At 39.6% G+C, this 25,476-nt stretch overlaps 1 protein-coding gene across 1 annotated transcript in view; it reads left to right on the top strand.

Moving 5' to 3' along the window:
* Positions 1-251: 251 nt before the first annotated feature.
* The window catches only part of ubald1a (UBA-like domain containing 1a), a 33,419-nt gene continuing 8,194 nt past the window's right edge, over positions 252-25,476 (top strand). The window contains exons 1-2 of the mRNA XM_041816483.1: positions 252-511; positions 1,155-1,214. Coding sequence (XP_041672417.1) covers positions 404-511; positions 1,155-1,214 — 168 coding nt within the window. The 5' untranslated portion in view covers positions 252-403. The remainder of the gene's footprint in view (positions 512-1,154; positions 1,215-25,476) is intronic.

Raw genomic sequence — 25,476 nt, forward strand, 5'->3', positions numbered from 1 at the left:
TCGAGTCGGAATTTAGCCACAATGCGGGAATTTTAAAACGCATATCTGGCATGCATTTAAAATATATTTACTCCGCATACATTTCTTGATTCAAGGTGTCATTATTTCTCAAAATAAAACCTTAACAATCGGCTAAAGACACGCCGATCCAAGACCCTCTGCTAGCAGCATACAAATCCCACCGGCGATGCTCTCATTTGATTGGCTGCGCCCTCCTGTCAATCACGCAATGCTCCTTCCACTACCGCTCCTACAGTAAATATTTGTGTTTGCTCAACCGGCTGTAATGGTGGACGACTGAAGCAGGGAAACGGAATACAACTAGAGAGAAGAAAGAGAGGAAAACGGTCGAAAGTCTGTTTCAGAGCCAGTCGCCGCGAGTAGGACACGGACTTCGTCGAAAATGGATGAACTCAAACATCAAGTCATGATTAACCAGTTCGTCCTGACGGCGGGTTGTGCGGCAGACCAGGCGAAGCAGCTTTTGCAAGCGGCACATTGGCAGTTCGAGGTAATAGAACTAGAAAATTATAAGGGCTTCAGTGTCAGAGGCGGCGGGGTAACGCTAGCCAAAAGGCTAATGTTTATGTCTGACCGACCGTTAGCTCTGTAGTGGCTCGCTGGTCTGCCTCACGCCACTTTTTAGCCTCGTGAATTTCACCACAAAACAAAGCGTTGGTGTAAGATAAAATGCCCATGTTAGTTATTGGACATTTTGCCCACTTTCAAACGACAACTTTTGCAATACTCAACCTATATTTGTGTTCTAACCTTGTTAAATCTTCAGGGAATATATGGTAACACAGTAGGGCAAAGCGTACAGCTAGCATATCCAATTAGACTTTACTCTAGATTAAATACTATAATCCGACACATGACAGCCGTGTACAGGCGAGGCCAGCGAGTGCTATTACGCAATAAAGATGACCGCCGTGTTGTATCGACTAGCCTACTAAAGAGTGCTTGTTTAGTCTGCGGTGAACCCAATAACTAATGTACTTTAACACATTACCTTCGCCGAATGCTTGTTCTGTTGTTTAGGTTTCCCTTTCTAAAATCAACATCTATTGAAGAAAGATTTTGAGCTCAGCTATTTTTAGTGCCCTTAACCAATGTTACTTAATGCCATTTCCTTTCTGTGTCTTTTATTGCAGACTGCCCTCAGTGCCTTTTTTCAAGAAACAAATATTCCATATGGCCATCATCATCAAATGGTGAGTGCGAGTAGGAGGAGGGGAGATTAAATAATGCACCCTTTATTGCTATTTGTTGTACTCTTGATGGGATATTATAAACCTAAATTTAAAGGTAGTGTATCTTTAAGGCTAGTGTGGTGTTTTGGGTTGGTTCAGGGTTTAGAAGCAGCCCCTATAGGCCAAAAGAGATGATGTTGTACTAACAATAACAAAGCACATGTCGGCCATGTTGTGAGCTTCCAGAAATAAACACAGAGGCAGGCATGCAGCCGCAGCAGCCACAGTGTGAGAGAGGCAGAGAGTGAGAGAGAGTGTGTGTGTAAGGTAGAAGGAGGGGATGGAAAGGATAGGTGTAGATGAGTAAAATTCCTCCTTTTTCATCGTATCACTGAAACAGCCAAGGTGCCCAACGAAAGAAAGGGCCCCTCAGTTTCTAAGTAAGACAGAAAAAATATCCCCTTCCAGGAAAAAGACAGCTGCTCCTCACAAACAGACCCTTGAGCAGTTGCATTTGCTCTGGTGTTATTTGCCTGTTTTCCCTGATTGGGTTTCGGCTGTCCCGCCACCACTCTCTCTAATTGGGGACTTTTAAGGCCAAAGAAATCGAAGCAGAGTAAACTGGAAGGCATTAGGGCTGTGGAAGAGTCTCGCTCTCTCACACATATACACACAGGGGCTGAACATTATGAAACACTAGCAGTATTTGGGCTTTTAGCAGCAGCCCACTTTGGCAGCACACAAGCCTTTGTTTGTAGCTGCATGCATGGCAGCATCTAGCAAGAGCAGCCCTCTGGAAGAGAGCGACATGGATGTGTAGGTGGATTTTGAATGGCACCGCTGATCGTTTTTTAACCCACTTTCTGTTAGTTAATGTTTGTTTATATTTCATTGACAGTGATCAAATTGCTGAACACTGAAGCTCTGCAATTCAAGGAGAAATTGAGAGAGATTGGAAGAAAACAGGATTTTGTTATTATATTGTGTGTATGCGTTCAGATTTACAGCCTCTGTTCACTGCAATATCACCAATAAGCACGCAGAGCTGAATCATGTTTATCACAGCTTTATTGTAGGAGAGAACGCCAGACTTCCTTTATCATCTGATAAAGAAAGAAGACAATCTCTGTCCCCTATTTAGCTCACGAAATGTCTCACTTTTATTTAGATAGTAAACAATCTGCCAAGAGCCTCCCTGCTCTGTCTGCCAAATGGGGCTGATCTTGATGGCTGCTGACTCTGAATAATGAAAGTCACAATGCACAGTACCTACAGTATGTATGCTTGGGGTGCTGCTGTTATAGACATGCTCTTGCATAACCACTTGTTCACATTCCCTTTGTTGCACATGCCAGCATGTGCTTGCATACTAGAGGTGCATGCATTGAAATGGTGATTCGTGTGAAAGTCACTACAGTAGAAGGGTATCTAACTATTCTGCTGCTTATCAGACCTCAGTATTAGTTGGTATACAAATCTAATCCAATCAGGCCATACTTTTACTCTGAACACCTTGTCTGTGTTCAGTTTAGAGCAAACTTGGCCAACTTTAGCATCCAATTTTTTTGTCCTGCATGCTTGTTGCGTCAGTATTTTGTGTTGCAACACAAACTGCACTCATCCTTGAGATTGCTATTTTGGCTAGAAACCTCACCCCAACCCCGGCGGCCCCTAACAGATCGCCTGCAGACACACAGTTTTGGCAGCATGGCAGGTTAGGACATCATGTAGGTCAGTTAGTTTATAGATGCTGCTCAGTGAGCTGGATTTTTGCTATTGTTTCTGTGGCCTCTGAACAATGTATGAGGCTGAATATGAGGTGATAAATCACTTTCCCATCTAAATTTGGCATCATGGGAGAGAGACAATGTAGAGTACAAAGCGCTGTTGTGGAAGAAATGTATTTTAGCTTTAAAAAAAGCCTGTTTGACGAGCACATGTATTAGTTTGCGGGTTATCAATCATGACATGTCATGTATTCATTTGTGCAAAGTTGGTCTGATATTGAAAATACCTGTACTATGGCCTAAATTGTAAGATCCGGTATGCATACATCCTTTAAGGTTGTTAAAGTATTCAGTACTTTAATGCTCTTCCATAGTAGGGGCTGAACAATTTATCCAAATAATGAAACACAATATGGCCTTCTGCAATTTTCAAATCGCAGGAATTAGGGATGTAAGGATATATCCTAAATCGGCTAAAAATCGATATAAATAATGGGGGATTAAAGTCGATACAGCACAATATGTGCTTCGATACTCTGCTTAAACAATAGGGGGTGCTGTCTGTTTTTAGTGCCGTTTGTTTTGACATCACGGTCTCTCCCGCTGACCTGAGTTCAACCCGCACACTCGGACTACGTCAGGTAAATTTGCTGCAGTCATGGCAGTGGTGGGTGAAGACTAAAGCCTGATTTATGCTTCTGCGTCGTGTCGACGGCGTAGCTACACCGTGGACGCAGTGCAGAAGCATAAATCAGGCTTTAGCGCTGGTGGACGCCCCGTTTAGTTTTAAGTCAGATCTGTGGCAGGCGGTAAGTCTGAGGTGGATTTGTAAGCCCCTGTCACAAAAAAGTGATATAACCAAGTGCATTAGTATTTTTATTGCCAAAGATATGAGGCCGTTTTCCGTAGTTGAAAACGAGGGATTTTGACAGCTAGTAAACACATTGGAGCCAAAATACCATATCCCCTCCCGCCCACACTTTAGCCAGTCTGTTATGCCTGCACTCTACACAGAAACAAAACAAACGGTGGTCCAAACTGAGAGATGCCGATAGCGTTGCAATAATAACAGATGGCTGGACTAGCAGCGCTACCCATTGTTACCTATTACGGCTCATATGATAACAAGTGAGTGGGGCATGGTGAGTTTGGGTTTACAAACTCATCCTCCCTTCAAAACTTTTCAAGGTGATACATGAAGAAACGTGCACTATGTTTTGGTTTATGAGTTTGAACACAACCTCAGAATTTTTCAGATACTTAGTTTGTGAGAAGGACATAAGAGGAAAATATATTTGTCAAAAAATTTCTTGAGAATTTAAATAAAGAACAATAATCTGTATTTTGACTTTAATCTGGTTCTTCAAAAATATGAACTCGATCTATATATTCAAATTGAAAGGGGTCAAGTGCATCATTACATGCCAATCTTTGATTTATAAGTAAAAAAAGAAAAAATCGGGATTCGAATCGTATCGTGGGTTGAGTGTATCCTTACATCCCTAGCAGGAATGGCACTTTAAGGTGGAAAATTTGTCAAAGATGCATTTTGAATAATATTTTAATTTAAACATTTTGCAGCAGAGATGTCCTATTATTTATCCTTATATACACCGCCGATACTCAACTCAAGCCCCTACAGATTGAACTACCGAAAGAAAATACTTGGCACTCAATCAGTGCCAATTTGATTGAAATCTTTGGTCAACAAAAAAACTAGAAATTTAACCTGACACACCATCTGTTTCATATATCCATTGCCTGGATATATCTCACATTACCTGGGAAAGCTCCCATCATGAATGTTCAGGGTAAGACTTTTCAAAAAAATTCTCAGAAGGTAATTGGACAAACTGTCACATTCAGGATGGGTCAATCAGGGCGACAAGACACAATTAGGTTGTATGTATGATCACCTCCAGAAGTAACAGCTTGACAGGCAAACTCTGCTGTAGTGCATGAACAGTGGAGCATGATGTGGATAAAATGTATGCCGTACCGGCTGGGAGAAAAGCTTATCTCTTTGCTCTTGTTTTAATAGCTAATTAAAACAAGCTGACGGATGCCATTGCTTTCGGCTTTCACTACAACTAAACCCCACCTGTAGCTGCTGCCTGGTTCTCCACAAATGGTTAGTCCGAACCGTGTTCTGGTGCGGTACAAACGGTGTGGATAGATTTGCCTGATGACAGACTGGCAAATCCATCTCCTCTGCAAGGTTACAAGAAATTACTGGGGATGCATGATATCAGCATGATACTGGTGTCCGCACATATTGGCTTTAAAGTTAACTATTGGATCGGCAGATATGAACATTTCTGCTGATGTTTACAACAATATATCAGATGTAAATATGGGCTTATGTATCGGTTGTAAATATTGGCCCTATGTAAAAGCAAGTTTTTGGAGTTGTAGGCAGGATCAACAGACCTACATCAGCTAATGTCTTTCCTATTTTCATACACGTTCATTAAATTTGAAGTGTGTTTAAGGGGCTGAAGTTTGTTTTGTTCTTCATTCCTTAGACTTCGAGGTGCATTTTAAAGACCAGAGTTTTAGGTCCGAGCTACATTTATATATCTGTATCAGTATCATCTACAGTGAATTCAGCATAACAGATATCAGCAAAAATTCTGCCTAGTTTCTGTAGTTCTTTGCCGTTGTATTGAGGTTGTAGTTTTCAGATATTTGTCTTTTTTTTTTTTTTTTTTTTTTTTACTAATATCATATCAAACTTTGAAATTCTTGCATGAGGACAGCTCACCCTAACTAGTGGGGATGCTGAGCATCCACATTATTAATATTCACGTGGGCCATTTTGTTTATAATTATTATTCTCCTCCTTCATACTTTGTCATACCAACACTGTTTAAACTTTAAAAAATTCAGTTTCTTCATCATTCGACTGCTATGACTTTTCTCATTTCTAACTTTTATCATTTTTAAAATATAGCTATTTTCATGCTATTTTCAACTATTTCTATGCTTTTTCAGCCATTGAATGCAATTTTCAGCTACTGTTAGGCCAAAATCAGCTATTTTCAACTATTTAAAGGCTATTTTCAGTTTTTGTTATGCTACTTTAACCAATTTTATCCTTTTTTAAGCTATTGAATTCCATTTTCAGCTACTTTTGTGCCAATTTATGCTATTTTATGCTATTTGTATGCTATTTTCAGCTATTTTTGTGCTTTTGGCTATTTTCAGCAGTTCTTCCACAATTCAGCTCTCAGCATCCCCACGCAATTTCAGCCAAAATCGCAGTTTTGATCTAGTTGACTTGATAAAATGTATGTAACAATTCACAGTTTTTATGTCACTATTTATCTACACATCTCTGTTGTTAAATTATATGCACTGAGCAAGAAGAAGGTATTTTTACATTGCTTTTTAGGCAGACACAGGAGAGGAAAGAGAAAAAATCTTTTCCATAGGGAGTTTGTGATTTATAATTGGCTCTCAGGTTAGATCATAAAATATAATTCTGTATCATTCATCATCTAAATGTACATTTATATTTATTTATTTACATTTTCATGTATTTTCTTTTTGGCTATGATGCTTGTATTTTTTGGAGCTTGGTATCAGTATGTATATGGGGACGTGTATCAGTGATGATACAGAGGAGGAAATATTGAATAAGAACCTTTGTAGTTTACATCGTGTATCACATATCATGTTGTGACCTAAGTTAGTCTACTCATTAGGACAGTCTTGTGTAATGGTAAACAGTGGAGGATTTAGCTAAAGCTGCTGTCATTATTATTTCCTTTAACCAGCAATCCCTGACCCAGGGGAGTGCCAGTGCTTTGGCACACGATGTTAAAGAGCTACAATCTCTGCACAGGCACGCATTGATGACCGTTTACTGTGTGCATGTGTGCGCCTGTAAAATGTATCCGTTTCAGGGCTGAGTCTTGAGCACAGTTGTTTCTGTCTTTTTTTAATAGCTTAATGTCTGTGTTCAATGATGGACACCCAGGCCTTAAGCTCCCCTCCCTGTCCACTCCCAGTTTTCTCCTCTATACACACCCTGCCTTTACAAACACTGCAACGGCAACACATTCCTGTAGGATGCTGCGCTCACACTGACCCAAAATGGACCCTTTCACAGCAGAGGGGGCCGGTATGACTAAAACCACAGCCCTGTGTTTCTTTCTTTTCACTCTCAGTCCTATGGCCTCCCTCACTAGCTCTTTCTCTTTTACTTCACCGAACCATCCCGTGTTCTCACTTTCTCCTTCATTATTTATTTACTCATTTGCACCACAGAGCAACATTTTTCACTCCTTTTTGAGGCATGCTTTTGTTTCGGAGTTGCACTTAAGTTATCTCTACATTACATTACAATATGCTCGAATTCTCTTAGCCCTGCATTTTTTGTTTCCTTGCAGTGTGCAGGGATGCCCCAAGCTCATTTTAAAATGAACTGCTTATGCAAGACTTTCCAAAAAGGTTTCTTAGGTGCAAGAGAAATATTTCCTTGAACTAGATTTTTTTTTTTGTACACATGAGCAAATCTGGGAAGTATTTAGTTCAGTCATCATGGTTTTTGAATGATCTGGTCTAGACAGTGGAACAACAGCCTGTCTTGCTGGATTAGGAAAGAAAAACATGAACAATTCCCAATATCTTAACATCAATATCAGCGTTTCCATGATTAACGCATCGCCATGTGGGGCACTTCATAAAGCCACAATAAAGTAAATGAATCCTCATGTGACCACAGAGGGAGGAAGTAGCCCAGCTGGTTGATGTCTGGGAACATGTGACCCCCATCATGTGACTAAGTCTGGAAATGAATTAACCAAGCCACAAAGGCTGCTTCACATGTGTGTAATTTGTGCCCCAGTCATAGCTATTAAAAGGAACACAGTGGAGCCCTCATGTAGCAGCCCTGCAGGAAAGTCAGTTCTTCTGTGTGGAAAAGTCTTCTGGCTTTAGTGGGTCAGGGTAATGAAAATAATCTGCTTAAGAAATATTTCACATTCTCCTTTTCTTATTAAATCATACCTGTGTGTTTAGAGTAGATCTGTCTGCTCTTCTCTCTCTGATCTTTGAGTGAAGATAAAGAAACTTTGTTTTCTAGTTTTAGCTCTTCTTTCTCTGTCCTCTCTGAATATTTCTTTGTTTGTAATTAATTTTGCCCAAACAAAGGCTTTTGAACTTTGAATTGCTGTATCAAAAAGTGCCTTAGCTTTACAAACTACATTTACTTTACAAGATTAATGCTGAGGAGAGATGTTAATCCATCAAAATGAAAGCAAACACACTGTATACATGTAATTTTGACAGAGTAGAGAAATTTGCTTGCAATTTTTGATAAATAAGAATTTTAAAAGATCCCAATATTAGGGGTCTAGAACTTCTTTGTGTGTTGCTGAGGTATGGAAGAAGGTGGGAGTCGGAGGGTTTGTATTGAATAGTGGCGATAGTGAAGGAAGGATTCAAATCTCTGACTAGTGCATTGAGGACTGTCGTAGTAATTCACTGATCCAGAATTTTAAGCTACAATACTGATCTGATACCTTTGCTTTGTGTATGCTATTTCCCATCTAATACCAGTGGTACATTATTAATAACAAATATTTCTCTTTTTGAGGTAGTATCAGGTTTGTAAACTTTATAAAACAGCTTTCCAGCAATAGATAGAAACTGAACTTGCTAACAAACTCTGCCTCACAATCTGTTCGATACTTTACTACCTTTCCGTTGTAATGTCATGCACTAGAAAACTGATAAAGCATCCCTTCGATGGTAGCTGGAATTGAGTTGGTGGTGAATGATCTGTGGAAGTTTTTAGCTTATAGCGCTGTGTTGTGCAGTGAAGCTACAGCTCCAGGTATCTGCAGTCAAGCTCAGTGCTTCTACAACCATCCATGATCAACTCTACTAATAAATGTTCTTATATGTTCTTGTAGAGGCTCGGCAGAGCATCTTTAGAAAGTATGTGATGAGTTGTTCTGATTCCAATACCAGTATCAGAAACCCATCCAATACTGCTGAAAATCCAAGTATTGTTATCAGCCAGTACACGTGTTTATGCACTGATTTGGTACTGTTTTGTTTAACTTTAGCTACCATATTTAGAGCAGCGAAGAAGAACCAAATTATGGAGCAGCAACCAAACTACATCAGCAAACTTTTGAGGCACCAGGTCATTCATTATTCTTATTCATTATTCTCTGTATGTATTTGTTAAAATCCCTTCCAGACCGGCATTGGCATACATCTGGAAGTGACACTGGTTATTAAAAGTTGAAAAGCTTTCAAACCATTTATTGTAGCCTCTTACTCTTTTTCCCTTTGAAGCTTGTCATTGTGCCAGTCCAGATGATGCTATCCATGCCTTTAAATCCCTTTCGAAAGCGTTTCTAGAATGCTTGGAACTGGGTGAATTTTTGGGACTTTAAAGACTGTATTCACACCAGTTTATCTTATATTGAATGTATTTTTTAAAATCCATTTCTAATCTATTTTCAATCATTTTTTGCCACTAACTTGATGCTAACAAATGCTAACAGCAGTTGCTTTGTCAGGGACTGTTAACCAATGGTAGGCTGTTCTGTCATCATGACATGTGTTTGGCGTACTGTACATGCTTAGATGAGCTGAATATAGCATAAAGGAGAGAAACACAGAGAGCCTGTGGTGTGGCCCTCTGTGCCGTTGTTATTTTAATATTTAGCAGTAAAACCCACAATCATTAACAGGAGAAACAACCTTAAGTGTCACAGTCAAAAATCCACTGTCGTGCATCCCTTAAAATAAATTGTATTGGAACATCTCTATATGCAATTACAAACTGTCCTGTGGCTCCACTGGCATTTTGTTGCTTTTAATCCATCACTGAAAGTTTCTCTAGTGTTTGCAATGTGTTCAACAAAGTTAGCTGCTTTGCAGCATTTTGTTTTTTCTTCTGTCCAATGTCTTTGTTTGTTTAAACACATGGTTAAACCATCTCCTCTTAAAACATGAGCTCTGCATAAGTTGCTTGTTGCCATATAAGTTGTTGTCCTGCTTCATCTTTGCATTAGCCTCCATGCTTTGCACAAGCCTATCAGCTCACTGTGTACACTAACATAGTGCGCCCATGTGCTGGTTGTAAATACAGAATAGTATAGAGCTGTAGATCAAATTTGAGGATCAGCCCTATGTCCTTGTATATTGTCACCGGTTTTCGATCTAGCTATTCGGGTCTGGATTTGATCAATATCTGATGCAAGATCATATCAGCCCATGTCCAGACTGTAGCCTCTGTATATGAGCTGAGTAAGCTGAACTAAACTGGCATCCTAATTGTTTGAATGTTTACAAGTGTGATATCCAAGTTTAAAATTCTGGTTTTGTGAAAACCCCAATCCTAAATTGTGCAATCTTTTTGTCTTAATAATTGAATTCACTTCATCCAGTTAGCACTCAAGCTGACTATAATGCAGAAAATTAACTTCTAGAATTATCTGTTACTGTGTCCTTTTTCTTTCTAAGCACCGGCTAGCTTAGATTCATGAACAGACAGCTCCATAGTTCACATAATGACCCTTTTTTTTTACTGCTTTAACTGTATTTCATCACAGGCATCAGGCACAAGACCAAATAAACTTGGATTATATGAAGGGCAACATTCAGTGCCAACTGACCGGGCTCAGTGACGTAGGAGAATAAGTATTGGGCACCGCAGGGCAGTGATAAAAGTGGGCGTGAAGTTGTTTAAAGGCTGTTTCCTGGCAATGCAAACACACAAGAGGAGGGTTTGGTGTTTTGTATGTGTGTGTGTGTTTGTGGGGGTGTTTCTGGTAACTACAAACATTTGGGTTTTGGCATCCGGGTGTGGCATAAAAAAGGATTTTTTAGAAATCCTAACTTTTTCTCATCCATGTAAGATCACTCATTGGGATTTGAAGTGTGCGGTGTGCCGATGCAGAAGAGCAGAGCTATAATTACCGTCATAAATCACGACCTGACAACACGGACTACTGTCTACTCCTAGCTCTCTATGTCTCCATCTCTTTCTGCTCATCGAAAGAGATGGAGGGAAGCTTAGTAAGGTGTATGTTAAGGATGTTTGAATTGTTTATATAATAGCTGAAAGGTATTAATGTCAGCATGTAAGTAGAACGCTACAGGGCCAATACCTGAACAAAATAGGCTTGCAGTAGTGCAATGGCAGATATATGGCTTGAAAATAATATAATGCAGAGCTGATTGCACCCTATCACAACAAAAAAAACCAAATCAAGTTGTTTTCCGTAAGCTGCTGACTCCAAAAAAAGTAATATGTGTGACTTTTTTCAGTCCAAACAAAGCATTGGTTTGTTGGATAGCTGCTAAGTGCTAATACTTAGTTGGTAAGAGAAAGGGCTATCACTCACTTTATTCAACCTTCCTTCAAATGTGTGGCACATTTTTAACTGCACCACCCATTCAAATTCAAATTTCTCTAACCACAAAGTACAGCAGACCAAATGAAGAACTTTAGTTTCTGATCCAGTAGAGAATGAACTTCCAGATTAATCCCCTATGTGCCCCATAAGTTAACCAGTCTTATTTTGAACTTTGCAAATATATGGTAACATAAGCAACAAAAACGGGGCTGTTTGTGAAGTCTTTATTAAGCTGTCAGCCAAGTAGGACAGCAGATACAACACAAATAAGCCAGATAACTCAGAATAAGAACTCTTTATTTACTGATAAGACTGCAAGATATACAGGTGCATCTCAAAAAATATGAGTATCATGAAATGTATAGACTTGTTACACATAGAGTGAAATATTTCAGGCCTTTATTTCTTGAAATGTTGAAGATTTTGACTTACAGATAAGAAAAGCCAAAATTCAGTGTCTCAAAAAGTTTGAATATTACATAGGATCCATAAGAAAAGGATGTTTTACACAGAAATGTCAGGCTTCTGAAAAGTATGTTGATTTTTATGCACTCCTTTTGGGCCTCCTTTCACATGAATTACTGCATCAATGCGACGTGACATGGAGACGATCAATCAAATAGCGGCTTTCATGTCATCTACATTGTTGGGTCTGGTGTCTCTCATCTTCCTCTTGACAATACCCCATAGATTCTCTATGGGATTCAGGTCAGGCCAGTTTGCTGGTTAATCAAGCACAGTAACACCATGGTCATTGAACCAGATTTGGTACCTTTGGCAGTGTGGGCAGGTGCCAAGTCCTGCTGGAAAATGAAATCAGCATCTCCATTAAGCTTGTCAGCAGAAGGAAGCATGAAGTGCTCTAAAATGTCCTGGTAGATGGCTGCGCTGACTGTGGCCTTCAGAAAATACAGTGGACCAACACCAGCAGATGCCATGGTGGTCCAAATCATCACTGACTGTGGAAACTTCACACTGGACTTCAAGCAACATGGATTCTGTGCCTATCCACTCCTCCTCCAGACTCTGGGACCTAGAAGAGTCCCATCCTTTTTTTTATTGATCTTATGTAATATTCAAATTTTTTGAGGCATGAATTTTGGGTTTTCTTATCTGTAAGCCATAATTATCAACATTTCAAGAAATAAAGGCTTGAAATATTTCACTCTGTGTGTGAAAATCCTATATAATATAAGGTTTTCACTTTCAACAAAAAATGTTGAACTTTTTCATGATATTCTAATTTTTTTGAGATGCACCTGTTCATGCAAAGCATCTCTTTTTTTGTCATATTTCTGTTGATGTGGATGCAACTGTACACATGTCAACACAAGGGGATTTTTTTGGCATTATTCAATATGCTGATATTTTGAAACTCATTTTAGCTGCTAGTGATACCTCGTATTAACCTCGCAGAGCTGATGGATTTGCCAGTCTGTCAGGCAAATCTGTCTTGAAAAAGCTCCAGTCCACAATGTTTGTGCCACACTGAACACAGATTGGACCAATCAACAACATTTGCGCTAGTTCTGGGCAGGGTTTAGATGTATTTAATGCCGGTAGCAATGGCTTCCACTTGTATCGTTCCACATTTCGTCATGAATTAAAAAGCAAAGAAACATGCCAAAAAGCAACAGAAAAGGTGCTTTCTGCCTTCTATCCTCTTTGCAGGATAACGTCCACATACCTGTGATAAATATCGTCACTCATGCTTTGTTTGTATAGAGGTATAACCTGACCTCTTAAAGTTTATCCCCATTTTCTGGGTCGAAATTATGCTAAATTGATCATGTTAGTGGTCATTTGTATTGGATTAAAGAGCAATGTGGCAGCGAGGCAGGAATTACAACTACTGTGGCTACTAGTGGCAGGCAGCTGCTTCACAGTTTAGACTGGGTGTGTGACCATGATTTGAACTGATAAAAAATGTTGATAATTATCTAAAACGACTTTTAATTCTGGCGCCAATTCCAAATGGATCTGAATTTAACCATTTAGTTATTTGCATGCATCCATATAGGATGTTCCTCTGTGTCTATTTCCCCATTCAGATAAACAGCAATTTCAATTGCGTTTAACTGACTGGTCTAATGGGAACAAAATACTTAAAAAACAGTCCAATTTTTCACATGGTCATTGTATTAGCAGGTACCATGGAAGCCTGATATACTTTGTTCAGTGTTGCTAACATTAGCAGCTAGCTCCACCAGCCTTCATTCCTCTTTGCAGATTAATATATTCTAAAATTTCTGCTGTATTGTGTTGGAGCAACAGCAATGATCAAAGCGGAAACTCTCTTTTCCTTTCTGTTAGCAATATGGTAGCCATTCACCTTGCTGATACAGGATACATTACATGAACCTAGATGTATGCATAGAATTGAATAGAATAAATAGGCCTAGGATAAGCCCCATTGTCACAGATACCCTGTACAGATATTTGAGTCAGTATGAACCTGATATCTGATATCAAATTGGTCCATCTGTATTATTTCTCCTACTATTTAAGCATTTAAGTTTTTATGTTCACTCTATAATCCTCCTGGTTTGCATGCAGCAGTGTTTCTCCGATTTCAGAGTTAATCATGTTGAGATCCGTTAGTGTTGTTAATGGGTGTGTATGAAACTGTGCCTGGATGTGTTTGTGTGGTTGTCTGTCGCCATGTGTCGTACAGCCATGCCAAGCAGTTAGCCACATCTGAAGAGGTTTGGCCTGCGTGTTGCATGTTCCAGCGTGTTGCCCTGCATGTTTCCAGGAGCACGGTTTCCCAGAACCCTAACCGCACACACAGGAACTCTGGCTCAGGGGACTCTGGGATTGGGAATCCATGAGGGACGGCTGGAAGGACCAGATGTGTTTATGAGCAGTGGAGTCTCACATTGGGTTCCACGCTGATTCTATGAGTGGTTTCGTACACCCACACACACACTTGAACACACAGAGGTTAGATCTGTGACTGAGGAAACACAAGCAGCACATGGTAGCCTTATCTGTTGCATAAAGGGAATATTTTTGTCACATGGGATCCCTTTGCCTGTTCTCTCAGGTTAGCACCAGGTTTGCCGCACCTGTCCACCTAAACTCACTCCTACTATACTTGTGTTGTTGTTTCATTCATTATCTTTGTCTGGCTCTTTCCTGGCTCACATCCCTGAAAACGTGACTCTTCACCACTCTGTCCCTGTCTGATCCTTGTGTTTCTTCGAGCTGATCCTCAGTCCCTGCATTAGATCGATTATTAGATCAATGACTGTAGAGCAGTTCACTTAGGGAGACTCCTGACCTGACCCTCAAAAGCTCAGGTACTTACATATGTCCTTAAAAATCCCTAAAGTTCTTCCATGTTTATTGCAGTATTTGTGAGAGCTTGGTATATTATTCTGAATATTTTGCATTATCCCCCATTCATTTTGGAATAGAGAGTCAGCGCAGGCTGTCAGTTTTTAATGTCATCTGGGTAAACACTTCAATGAAAAGTGCATGCTGTTGTCTAAATCTGACAATAGATAAGGTTTTAGGATTTTTAATAACACTCCTATGATGTTACAAAGATTTTCATATCAGAACTTAAAGTCAAAACTGCATGTGTTTCATGTGTGTTAAAAGGGAAATCAGATTGTTCTGCAGTGTTTTTATAGCCTTAAGACAAGTATCTATTGGCAGACTGAATCCAAGTTTTTGCATCATAGTCGAGGTTTGTTCTCCCTCATGCTAACCTTTGGCCCAGTAGTTTCTGTTGCCAGACTGTTACCCGTCTGCAGGCAAAACTCCCTTTTCTAGATACAGGTACAGCACTGAACTCCTATTGTTAGCCTGTTAGACATTGATGTGAGCAGTGCAGTCGGTCAAACAGCACACATGCTCCTCTCAGTGCCACTTCTCTCTTCTGTCAGTTGCTGCTTTCTTTTTTCTTTCTGTTTCTGTTCTTCTTCTGTTATCACTGCAATTGTTTCTTTGTTTCTCTCTCCTGCATTCAACCCAGTGTCACATCACACATGAGAGTATAGCGCTGCTTGGCTAATGATCAACTGAGCCCCTTGTGAGCTCAAATCCAACCTTGTTTTCTGTCTACATAATATTTACTCACACACAGACTCAGAGCTTAGTTGCTGGTAGCTGAGTGAGGTCAAAGGAGTGTGGGGTCATGGGTGATTGAGGGGTGGGGGGGTAGTCACTTGAAATGTTCACCTGCACCTGTCAACTTCCCTAATTTAGTTTAGGAAAGAAACATCTAGTTCTGACATCCTGACACTCCCATAAAACCAAGAGTGTCACCTTCTGGTGGTGAGCTATGTATTAGGATCATTAAAACACAAGGACTCTGGGTTGTTTGTCTAGTTTAAATATAAAGCAGCTGTGTTGACTTTGTCTGCTGTGTACCACACAGGTGAGAAAATATGGCAGCTGGTTGAAGACACAACAAACATATGGATGGAAGTGTTTTTAATTTATTCCTCAGCACATCAAGTTATAATCAAATTATCTTCACAAAACCGGGCAGATTTTCAGTTTGGTTTGGTTTTGTCTAAGTTTTCATAAGATGTGACTGTTGTGATGAGCACATTGCCATCAGGGCCTTTAAGACTCCCACAGTCTTGTTTGATTTTATCCACTAATGGCACAGTTTCTGACAATGATTTAGCCTCTTGCTGCAAAAGCCAACTTTTTGGGGCTTTTGATGCAAGTAGTGCCATAATTTTGTTTTCATGAGATGAGCAGGGATGCGTTGTTTATGGTTATATCTGCTATATCTAATCCCGGGGTGTCAAAACTTTTTCCACTGAGGGCCACATATGGAAATATAAAGAAATGGTGAGGCCCATTTCATATAAGATACCGTACTTTGAGGATATTAAAATTATTAATTCCAGTCTAAGTAGGTCTAAGGTGGTTGACAAGGCCAATAGGCAATTGATTTAAGGATTTCTGGAAGGCCAATCAGCTTTCAGGGGACCCTGGTTGGCCCTGGCTTCCACTGGCTCCGCCCCTGGAATGCTGTTGGTACTGCTGTTTGCTGCGGTACTCAATTAGGTAGTTATTAATCAAGATATGAATATTATTTTGGTTGCCGTTATGTTTTTTATTCAAGTGTCTTCTTAGTTTAATCACAAATTTTAAAACACATCAATAAATTCTTCTTGTCAAAATGTTTGTTCACAGAATTTGCATGTTAGCACCTCCTACATACTTTATGTTCAAATATGGGCCATATTTCCTTTAATTTTGAAAATCTGATGTGGGCCAAGAAAAAGTTGTGGGTCGCATTTGGTCCCGGGGCCATAGTTTGGACATTCCTGTGTTAATCAGTCAGACCCTTCAGTTTTGGCTTTATATAAAAAAAATATCGTATTGTCGAAAATATTGCTGTTGTATTGTGATGAAATGGATGATTAACACCCCTAAAGAATAGTCAACCTGTCATTTAGTCTCAATCTGTTAATTTATCTCAATCTATCACAGACATTTAAAGGCAACCTTTTTCAAATTTTGAGGGTAAACTTGACTATTTTTTTTTTTTTTTTTTACAAAAATGTGCTGGTTTTCAGAGAAACTGTTTCTTAAATAGATCTTTTTAAATATCAAGGAGCATTCATGGTGTGTTTGCTCTGTGTTGAATAACTAAATATTATGATGAATTGCCCATACTTCTTGCTGTCCTGTAATTGTTAACATATTTGTTAGTAATTCATTGCTGCATTCATTAGCACTGCAGAGCTGCTGCTCTAAACCCAAAATGCAATGCTACACTACATACATGCTATAAAAGCCCTCCCTTTTTAAACATTTATCAGGCAGGAACAATCATATACACTACATGCAGCAACGGTCTGGTCAGCCTTCCTTGTTTCCTTCCTTGCATCTTTTCTGTCCTCTTTCTTCATCCATTTTGTTTTGGCTCCCATTTTGCTGATCACCAGCCTTCCTCCCATTTCAGTTGGTTTAACCGTTTCATTGTAAACCCTTTTTTTTAATCTTCTTGCCTCTCACTGTAGTCTTTCTCACAGTCCTCACATTGCAGTGTCCAGTATGGCTTTTGTACAACCTATGAATGGAAAGCGTCTTTGCTCTGTAGTTTATTTATCTTATGTCTGCCAGATTACAAATATATCAGGCTTTGGATATCAGCTATCGGACGTCACATGGACCCAGAAAGTTGCTTGTTTATTGGACATGGTTGAGTCGTAAATGTTGGTCTGTTGAGGTCACATATTTTGGATTGATGTTGTCAAAACATTCGATTGAAGTTACCGTAACCTTCTCTAAACATGACGGACTTGTCTGTGCTCTCCGCCAGTAATGTGATATTTTGATGAGTGATTTTATTTCATGTGGAAGACAACTTGACCTCTGTTTATCTTTGTAAATCTCGGCTTGGTCAACTTTCATCCTCCTTTGTACATTTAAAGCTTCATGTGCCCTCATTGAGGGCATTGTTCTAACAAGCCCCAAAAACTTAAACAAAGGGAGTAGATATTTCAGAAAGGGTTTAATGTGCTCCAAACAACATGAAGGCACACAAGACTAGTTGAGACCTGATACTGGAGAAGCTAAAGCTTCCTCCCACACATTGAGCTCAGTTTGAAGAGGTGCAGCCACAGTTTGTATCTCCTTTCCAAATATTGCTACTCGTCTTTACCCTTGATAAAAATGTGTGAGAGAAATATGGCTCCATTTCTTTTGCTTTTTTTTTTTTTTTGAAGCTATACATTGTCATCGCTCCTCTGTATTTACTGTATTCTGTATGAAATGTGGAGTAACACAAGTCATCTTTTTGACTTTGCACTGTGCAGGGCTATGTTTCAGAGTTCCTACACATTTGGCTGCTCTAAGAAGAAAAAGTTGCTTCATCGTGACAGCAAAGATTATATGAATTGGCACACAATGCAAAGATTTTGTTCTAAAAACATTTTTTTTGTGTAAGCTTACAGCAAAAGGTACTTTACCTTTTTTTCTACTTGATGTATGTGAACTGAAGGAGGAGTTCAGTTCAACAAACTGCCTATTACAGATTTTGAAGTATGCATGGCTGGTGGCCCTAGCTGCAGCAGCCGTGCCATCAGTGCAGACGCATTGTCTTGTTGATGCAGTTGGACACCATGTGTTCCAAGCTGCCAGACTGGAGCCTTATTTTATATGCACACGAGTCCTGAAAATTCCCTGATTTTGTTCTAAATGACCTGCATGTTCGAATGCAAACAGCTCAAACTCAGCAAATTTTCTGGTGCAGCGCTCCTGAATTTTCAAGGAATTTTCATGTGAGCTGGAGAAGGGAAACACTTTCTGACAGGAGGAGCAGCTGCAGAAGTTATTTTGAATACTATACCAAATTCTGAAGTTGGGGGAAAAAGGCCAAAAAGAAATTAACATAACTGTTGAAATCCAGAGAAACAGAGGAAACAGAGAAAAACAGAGGGGTTTGCAAATGCAGTTATTGCAGGGGCGTTTTCTATGTTAAAAGCAATAAATGAATATTCAAACTGACAAAATGCATTATACAGCTGTGTTTTGAGGATTGATTTAAAATGCGTCAGGCGTGATCCTCTCAGGCAGAGCCGCTTTGAGGCCGTATATCCTGCTGACACATCCTGTATGTAAACATTATTCTGAACCACACACTGAATGTTACATTCAGACAGAAAACACTGCTCTAGTCAGTACGAGGGCTCGTGGATGGAGATGTCAGGCTGCATGCTTCACCCTGATTTTCTTGTCTCATGGATCCTTCTGCAGAGTTAGCTGCGAGGGCTGACACACAGTGTGTGAACTGTACGCACTAAGCCGCAGACTAGAGAGGGAGAGGAAGACGGGAAGTGGGAAGTGAGAAAGATGGAGAGAAAACACAAACGTCAAAAGTTCACACAGATTTTCACCACAGAGAGAACGCTATAGGGGAGAAGAAAGGTTTCTGTCTTTTCATTATTGTGTGTAATGGTGATATAGATTAGAGGTGGGAAAAATATCAATGCATATTTTTTTGTCCTTCTGCCTAATGTGAGAGTAATTGAATAGCTGATGGCAACATTGATTTTTCTATTAGACAATTTAAGGTGCTTAAACCATTTTCTAACAGGTTTTGGAGGTGATTGGAGTGAAAGTATGACAACTATGATGGTGCTTATGACATGTACAGTGCTTAACAAATTTATTAGACCACCACTCAAAGTAAGGTTTATGCCACAGCTGCCCTAAATTAACAGCATTGGTAATTACCAAAATCATTTTTATGTTTCTGCAATGGTTAATTCACCAATATGTAGAAGCTCTTTAACCGAAATGATATTTTGAATGCTAAAATATAATTATTATTGTTATCCATGAATTTTCAAATTTACTATTTTACAAAAAAAACGGAAAACATAGTAAAGCACATTATTATGTCTTGATTAATATGTCAACTTATAGTTATTTACTTTGCATTCCTGAACAAAAAAAATGTGAGTTTTAGTGGTTGAATGTTATGCTTGATTAATATCTGACTTCTCAGAGAAGCCCAGTGAGCCAGCTCAAATTTGGGTATAAAAAGGGGAATTTAGTTTGAAATTCCTCATTCCTGTTCAAAATGGTAAAACGTGGAGAGCTCACTGAAAATGAAAGAGTCCGCATTAAAACACTTCATGAGGCTGGATGGTCTCTGAGACAAATAGGGAAAGACAAAGTGTTCTCACAGTGTGGTCAAGTATGCTTTGGAGTCAATTGCTGAGACTGGTACTTACAAAATGCACCAAGGAAGAGGCAGGAAACAAAAGTTCACTGAAGCAGGTGTCAGACACCTTAAGATTTGAAGTACTAGGGACAGAAGGAAGACCACTGCTGATCTTCAGGCAGAGATGAATGCTTCTAGATCAGAGTCTGACAAAGTCTCCAGAATGACCATAAGCAGATGACTGATGGAACAAGGCTTAAAGGGAAGAATAGCTGCTAAGAAGCCATTATTGAGGCCTGTAAACATCCAGAAATGCCTCAGATATGCCAGGGAGAACAAACACTGGACTGTTGATGACTGGAAGAAGGTACTCTGGACGGATGAGTCCAAGTTTGAGCTCTTGGGTCAGCATTGTCGTGTTTATGTCTGCAGAAAAGCTGGAGAACGTTTTGATGCCAGATGCATTGCACCAACAGTGAAACACGGTGGAGATTCCATTATGGTATGGGGTTCCATTTGTGGATACGGCGTGGGCAAATTAGTGAAAACCAACAGTATCATGAATAAGAACGTCTACCACATCATCTTAGTGAATCATGGGATCCCTTCTGGACTGAATCTGATTGGTCGTGGGTTCATATACCAACAAGACAGTGACCCCAAGCATACTTCAAAGCTGTGCAGAGACTATTTGACCAAGAAAAAGGAATCTGGAGTACTGGAACTGATGGACTGGCCAAGTCAAAGCCTGGATTTGAATCCTATTAAACAAATTTGGGATTTAGTAGATTCAAAGATTTTTCATTGCCATTAATTACATGATTTTTTTTGTCCCCTTTAACACACTTTGGTTAAGCCACTGTAGTATCACCCTGCAGCCAAAGGGATGTGAAGTAAGTCCATCAATGCTCCTTCGTGTCTCATTTCACTTCAAAAAACTCACAGACAGCTCAGGTCATCTGCACTGTGTGTCATCAACCATTTCCTTTTCAATTCATAACAAGTTCCCTTTTCCGTGGCTAAGTTCATGTTAAAATCCTCAGTCTGTCTATAAAAGCTGGCCTGAATCCAAACAGGGAGTCAGTTACCCCTAGTTTAAGACCAAAGAGAAACCCAAAATGATACAAAAACAGCTTTGAAAGCAAACTCAAGTAATCAAAAATGCAATAAAAGGGATGAGATGAATCAGGATTTACTACAGAAATTCTGAGACTATTCACAATAGAAAATTGTAATCTTTTTACAACTCTAATTACTACTATTATGTGTCACTTTGAATCCAGTTATTCATATTAAAGGGATATTTCAGTATTTTTAAAGTTGGGCTCTATGAGGTATGTAGCAACAGTAGTGGTATTAGCCTCCAGTGAATTTAGTGAGCATTGCTTCTTTATAAAGGACTTGCAGGATGTACTGACCAGGAAGCTAGGCTGTACAGCATAACAATGGGTACAGTTCTCCCCGGAATTTAGTGTTTCTGGTAAATAAATGGGCAACAAAACAATGTTGGCTCAAATGCATGCACTATCAAAAATTTTTAAAGCATTTTATTTCCAGAAAGCCTCTGTGTGTTTGTCACTATTTTTCAATGCAAGAGCACGTAACTGGTAGTCGAAGCCTGCATTGTGAAAATAAGTGACAAAAATGCAGTGGATTTCTGTGTCAAAAGTAAAATGCTTCAAAAAAATTTGATGGTGCTTTTTTGAGTCAACATTGTTTTAGGGTCCATTTTTACCAAAACCCTGCTAAATTCTGTGGAGAAACTGTACCCATCTGTTATGCTGTATAGCCTAGCTTCCTGACCAGTGCAACCAGTGAGGGAGCAATGCTCACTGAAGTCACTGGTGGTTAACGCCACTACTACTGCTAGGTACCTCATACGGCCAGCTTCAAGAATACCGAGATATCTCTTTAATATGTTTTTTGTTTTGTTTTGATTTTTTTTTTTTTTTTTTTTGCGGGGGGGGGGGGGTTTAAGCATCATTTTCCTTGATTGTAATGTCTGTGGTTAAAAGGAAGTCCATTTCATGCGTCAACCACGCTAACAGAAACGGGAAGATCACATTTCATGAGGTGCACAAAAATCTGGCTTTGAATTCCTGTGACAGCTGGGCGGAAACATCCAGAGAAACTGAAGTGAGACTAATGCGATTGTGTGATCCATGTGTGCAGTAGACACACCGAGGTAAACGTCACCAGCAGGGAGGTCGGTAAGGTCACAAGATGTAACCGGACCCTGTGCAGAAGTATGCATAAGGATAGAAAGCTGCTGTTTTCAGCCTGGCACACACAGACTTGATATTTTTGAGGAATGTGGTTGGTCAGACTGGAAATAGCTCATCTCTGTTTGTGAACAAACACACATCCACACATGCATGTATGTACACAAACAGAGGAGTGTTTAAGGTTTGGCCTGAGCCCTGCATGCTTAGAGAGATCGCTGCCTGTCAGCAAACACGCTCCAAAAAGAGGGTTGACGGTGTCACGCCGCTGTGACCGCAGAGACCAGTCTTACCTCAGCCCCGTCCTGTCAACAACAGGAGATCTGCACTGCTTCCTCATAACAACCATCTCCATGGTAACCCCTCTCTGCTGGCTCTGTTTTGAACACAAACTGGCTCCTGCTGTCTCTGTAAGTCTTGAATAAAAGGCCAGACCTCCCGGCTGTAACACACTTTCTGTTGTTGCTACATGCACTTAAACACAATCTGTCATTGCAAGGGCCCACACCTTGATACAACAGCAGCTTTTATCATCTGTTTGGGTTTTTGTGAACATGAAGAGTGGGTAATCTTAGCAGGCCTTGCATGACACCTATTTTCTGTTCCGTTCAGCGAGGATTTTTTGTCATTATTTTCTGATCCTGCAGCATTGTCTACCAGCTGACAGAGCTTACAGGCAGACATTTGTTTGGGTTAACTGAGATGGCTCTTCTCAAATTACAAGTCATAGTGTTTTGGAGACCAGACAGACGGACAATTAACTGTGTCACAGTGACCTTAATTTGAAAACAAGTTTACCTCATCAGACTTCTCATGATAGCTTTTTGTCATCACTGAACTTATACGAACCCAGTGAAATTATAGTAGTTACACACTGTGTAGTATTTCAGCCTTCTTCTTTGCCCAGTTTGCATACAGATAATTCACTGCTGATTGTCAGTGATGTTTCTAAAAAGAAGACCTCCTCATTAGAAAATCAGCTTTCTTGATAATATTTTACCCAAAAATGACTGGATAAATAAGTTAGAATCTCAAGAAAACAACCAGAATTTTCTCCTTTTCCAGCAAAACAGTGAATGAAAATAAATGGTAATATATCAACCTATAACTTCTGTACATTTTTGCTGCTTTGCCGCAAATTTTTTCTAGGCTCAAGTTCACAACTAGGCCTGGGCGATATGGCCTAAAAATCAAATCATATCACAGTATTTTCTTGCCTTTGACGGTAATGGTATTATATCACAATATTACTGCCGTACCAGAGGGTTTTTGCAGCTAGTTTACAGCAGCTAGTTTACAGCAGCTTTTCTGACCTCATTTAACATCACAGCCTGGATCTCTGACTAACTATGGACTTAGAAAAGAGAGTCAAAAGTTAAAATAGACCTTTAAATGGTTGTTTAAGCCATTGTAAGATGAAGTCCTGCAGCGCTGGGCTCTCGACAAACTGAGACCAGCCAAAGCAGCACTTAGCTTGTGTTAAAGCCCCAGGCAGGCTGACAGAGACGGCACACTGACTTTGTTGCAGTACAGCCGTCAAACTTCAAGAGGAAAGAACACGTGTGTTTGCCTGCTAACCATGCTTAGTTTCAACGGCAAGAGCAGGTGACATTAGGTTAGTTACCTGGCTACACGTAATACTACAGCTAAAAGTGCTATTGACTGGACTCAGCCTGAGCTGTCCGTCACAAATCACTCGTTCCGCCAGCTGTAGGAGTGGATATGCCTCACGTGTGCATCTCAGCACATAGGCATTTAAACCAGTGATGACTGTGTTGCAAAAATCCTTTCCGTGTCAAAAATATGAAAATGTTGAAAATATATCAGTAGATCCTAAAAGCTTTATAGACTGCCCAACCCCAACTGATACAGAGTAAAGCATTCACCATTATTCTTGTGTTTCCCATATGCTTTTATTTAATTAACCCTTGTTTGAATCTATATGTCACTATCTGCATCCAAGCACCAGGTCAGTATGGACGGCAGCCAAGAAAAATCCTGATAACACGGGCTGTAATGTTTACTAATTTCTAGGGAAAAATAATCAATGTGGAAGCATTTTGGATTTCTAGGAAATGAAGAATCAACAACAGAGCACATGCCTCTAGAAACACTACTGCTGAAAACACAATACACAGGAGCACACAACACACCCTGCTGGCATGTGAAAATGATCCAGGACATTGAACTTTGTGCTAGTGTAAGATCTGACACTAAACAGGAGAGACATATAGAATTTACTTCAATGCCTTGAAATGTTTTGTATTGAAATTGGCAGTAATCAATTTGACTTTTTTGTAAAATGATATGTGAGGATTTTTAATAAGATCTCAAGCACCTAAGTGTGTTCAAATCAACATTGCAGCATTTCATTAAGTTTCATAACAAAGTCCAAACAACTGCGTGTCTTTACACCTGTGACAACATGCTTTTTAATGTTAGCAAATGTTGCATTCAAAATTGTGCAAAAGAAATGCCTCAATACCTCTGTTTCTCATCTGCACTCTCCCTCTAAGTTACATTTAAATGTTTTATATTCAAGCAGCAAACTCAGTCATTGTGCATCATCCATATTTATTAAGTTAGTTTCTGCTTTTATCTCAAAAAATATTGCACAGTTCCTGGTAGAAAGAGAATAAGAAAGTAAAAGTACTCTTTATTTACTCTGAAAACACTGTCATTAAATGAAATGGCTCTTAACAAGAAATGTATTATTTATGAAGCCGAATTAATTTTTTATAACCCTTAACACACAGTTTTGGGGAAGTCTGTTTAGCCCACAGTTAGCACATATTTATAGCAGGGAAATATTATCAATACATTCATGCACACGTCTGGTACAATCATAAAGTAATTTGTTCACCCTGAATAAATATATCCTCATGATTCTCCTGCCATGTAGGCTTTGCTTTTTCTTCAGTGTATGTGTGTTTATGTGCTTACAGGTAGTGATTTTTCTCTGATAAAATATTAACCCTCTTGCTGCTGCCCACGCACTCCTCAGTTGTCCGTCAGCCAATAGGATTTGAGCCTCTGTCTGCTCGCACTGATCTCAGCAGCTCCAGCAGTATTTTTCTGTCCTCCCCTCAGAGCAGTGAGAGTTAATCTGCTACTAGGCTGCTTAATACGCACAAAGAGAAAACACAGTAACCTGCTTCCTCAGTATGCAGCACCAGAGCAACGGCTTCAATGTCTGAGTTGAGTTTTACCTCTGGTGCTGGTTTCTCTGCTTCATAATCAGCTGACATTGTGTTTTAATACTGAATAATAAACTTACATCATAGTTAGCAAAGAGAAAAAAACAAG

The sequence above is a fragment of the Cheilinus undulatus genome, linkage group 20 (assembly GCF_018320785.1).
Source record: "Cheilinus undulatus linkage group 20, ASM1832078v1, whole genome shotgun sequence".
Taxonomy (NCBI): Eukaryota; Metazoa; Chordata; class Actinopteri; order Labriformes; family Labridae; genus Cheilinus; species Cheilinus undulatus.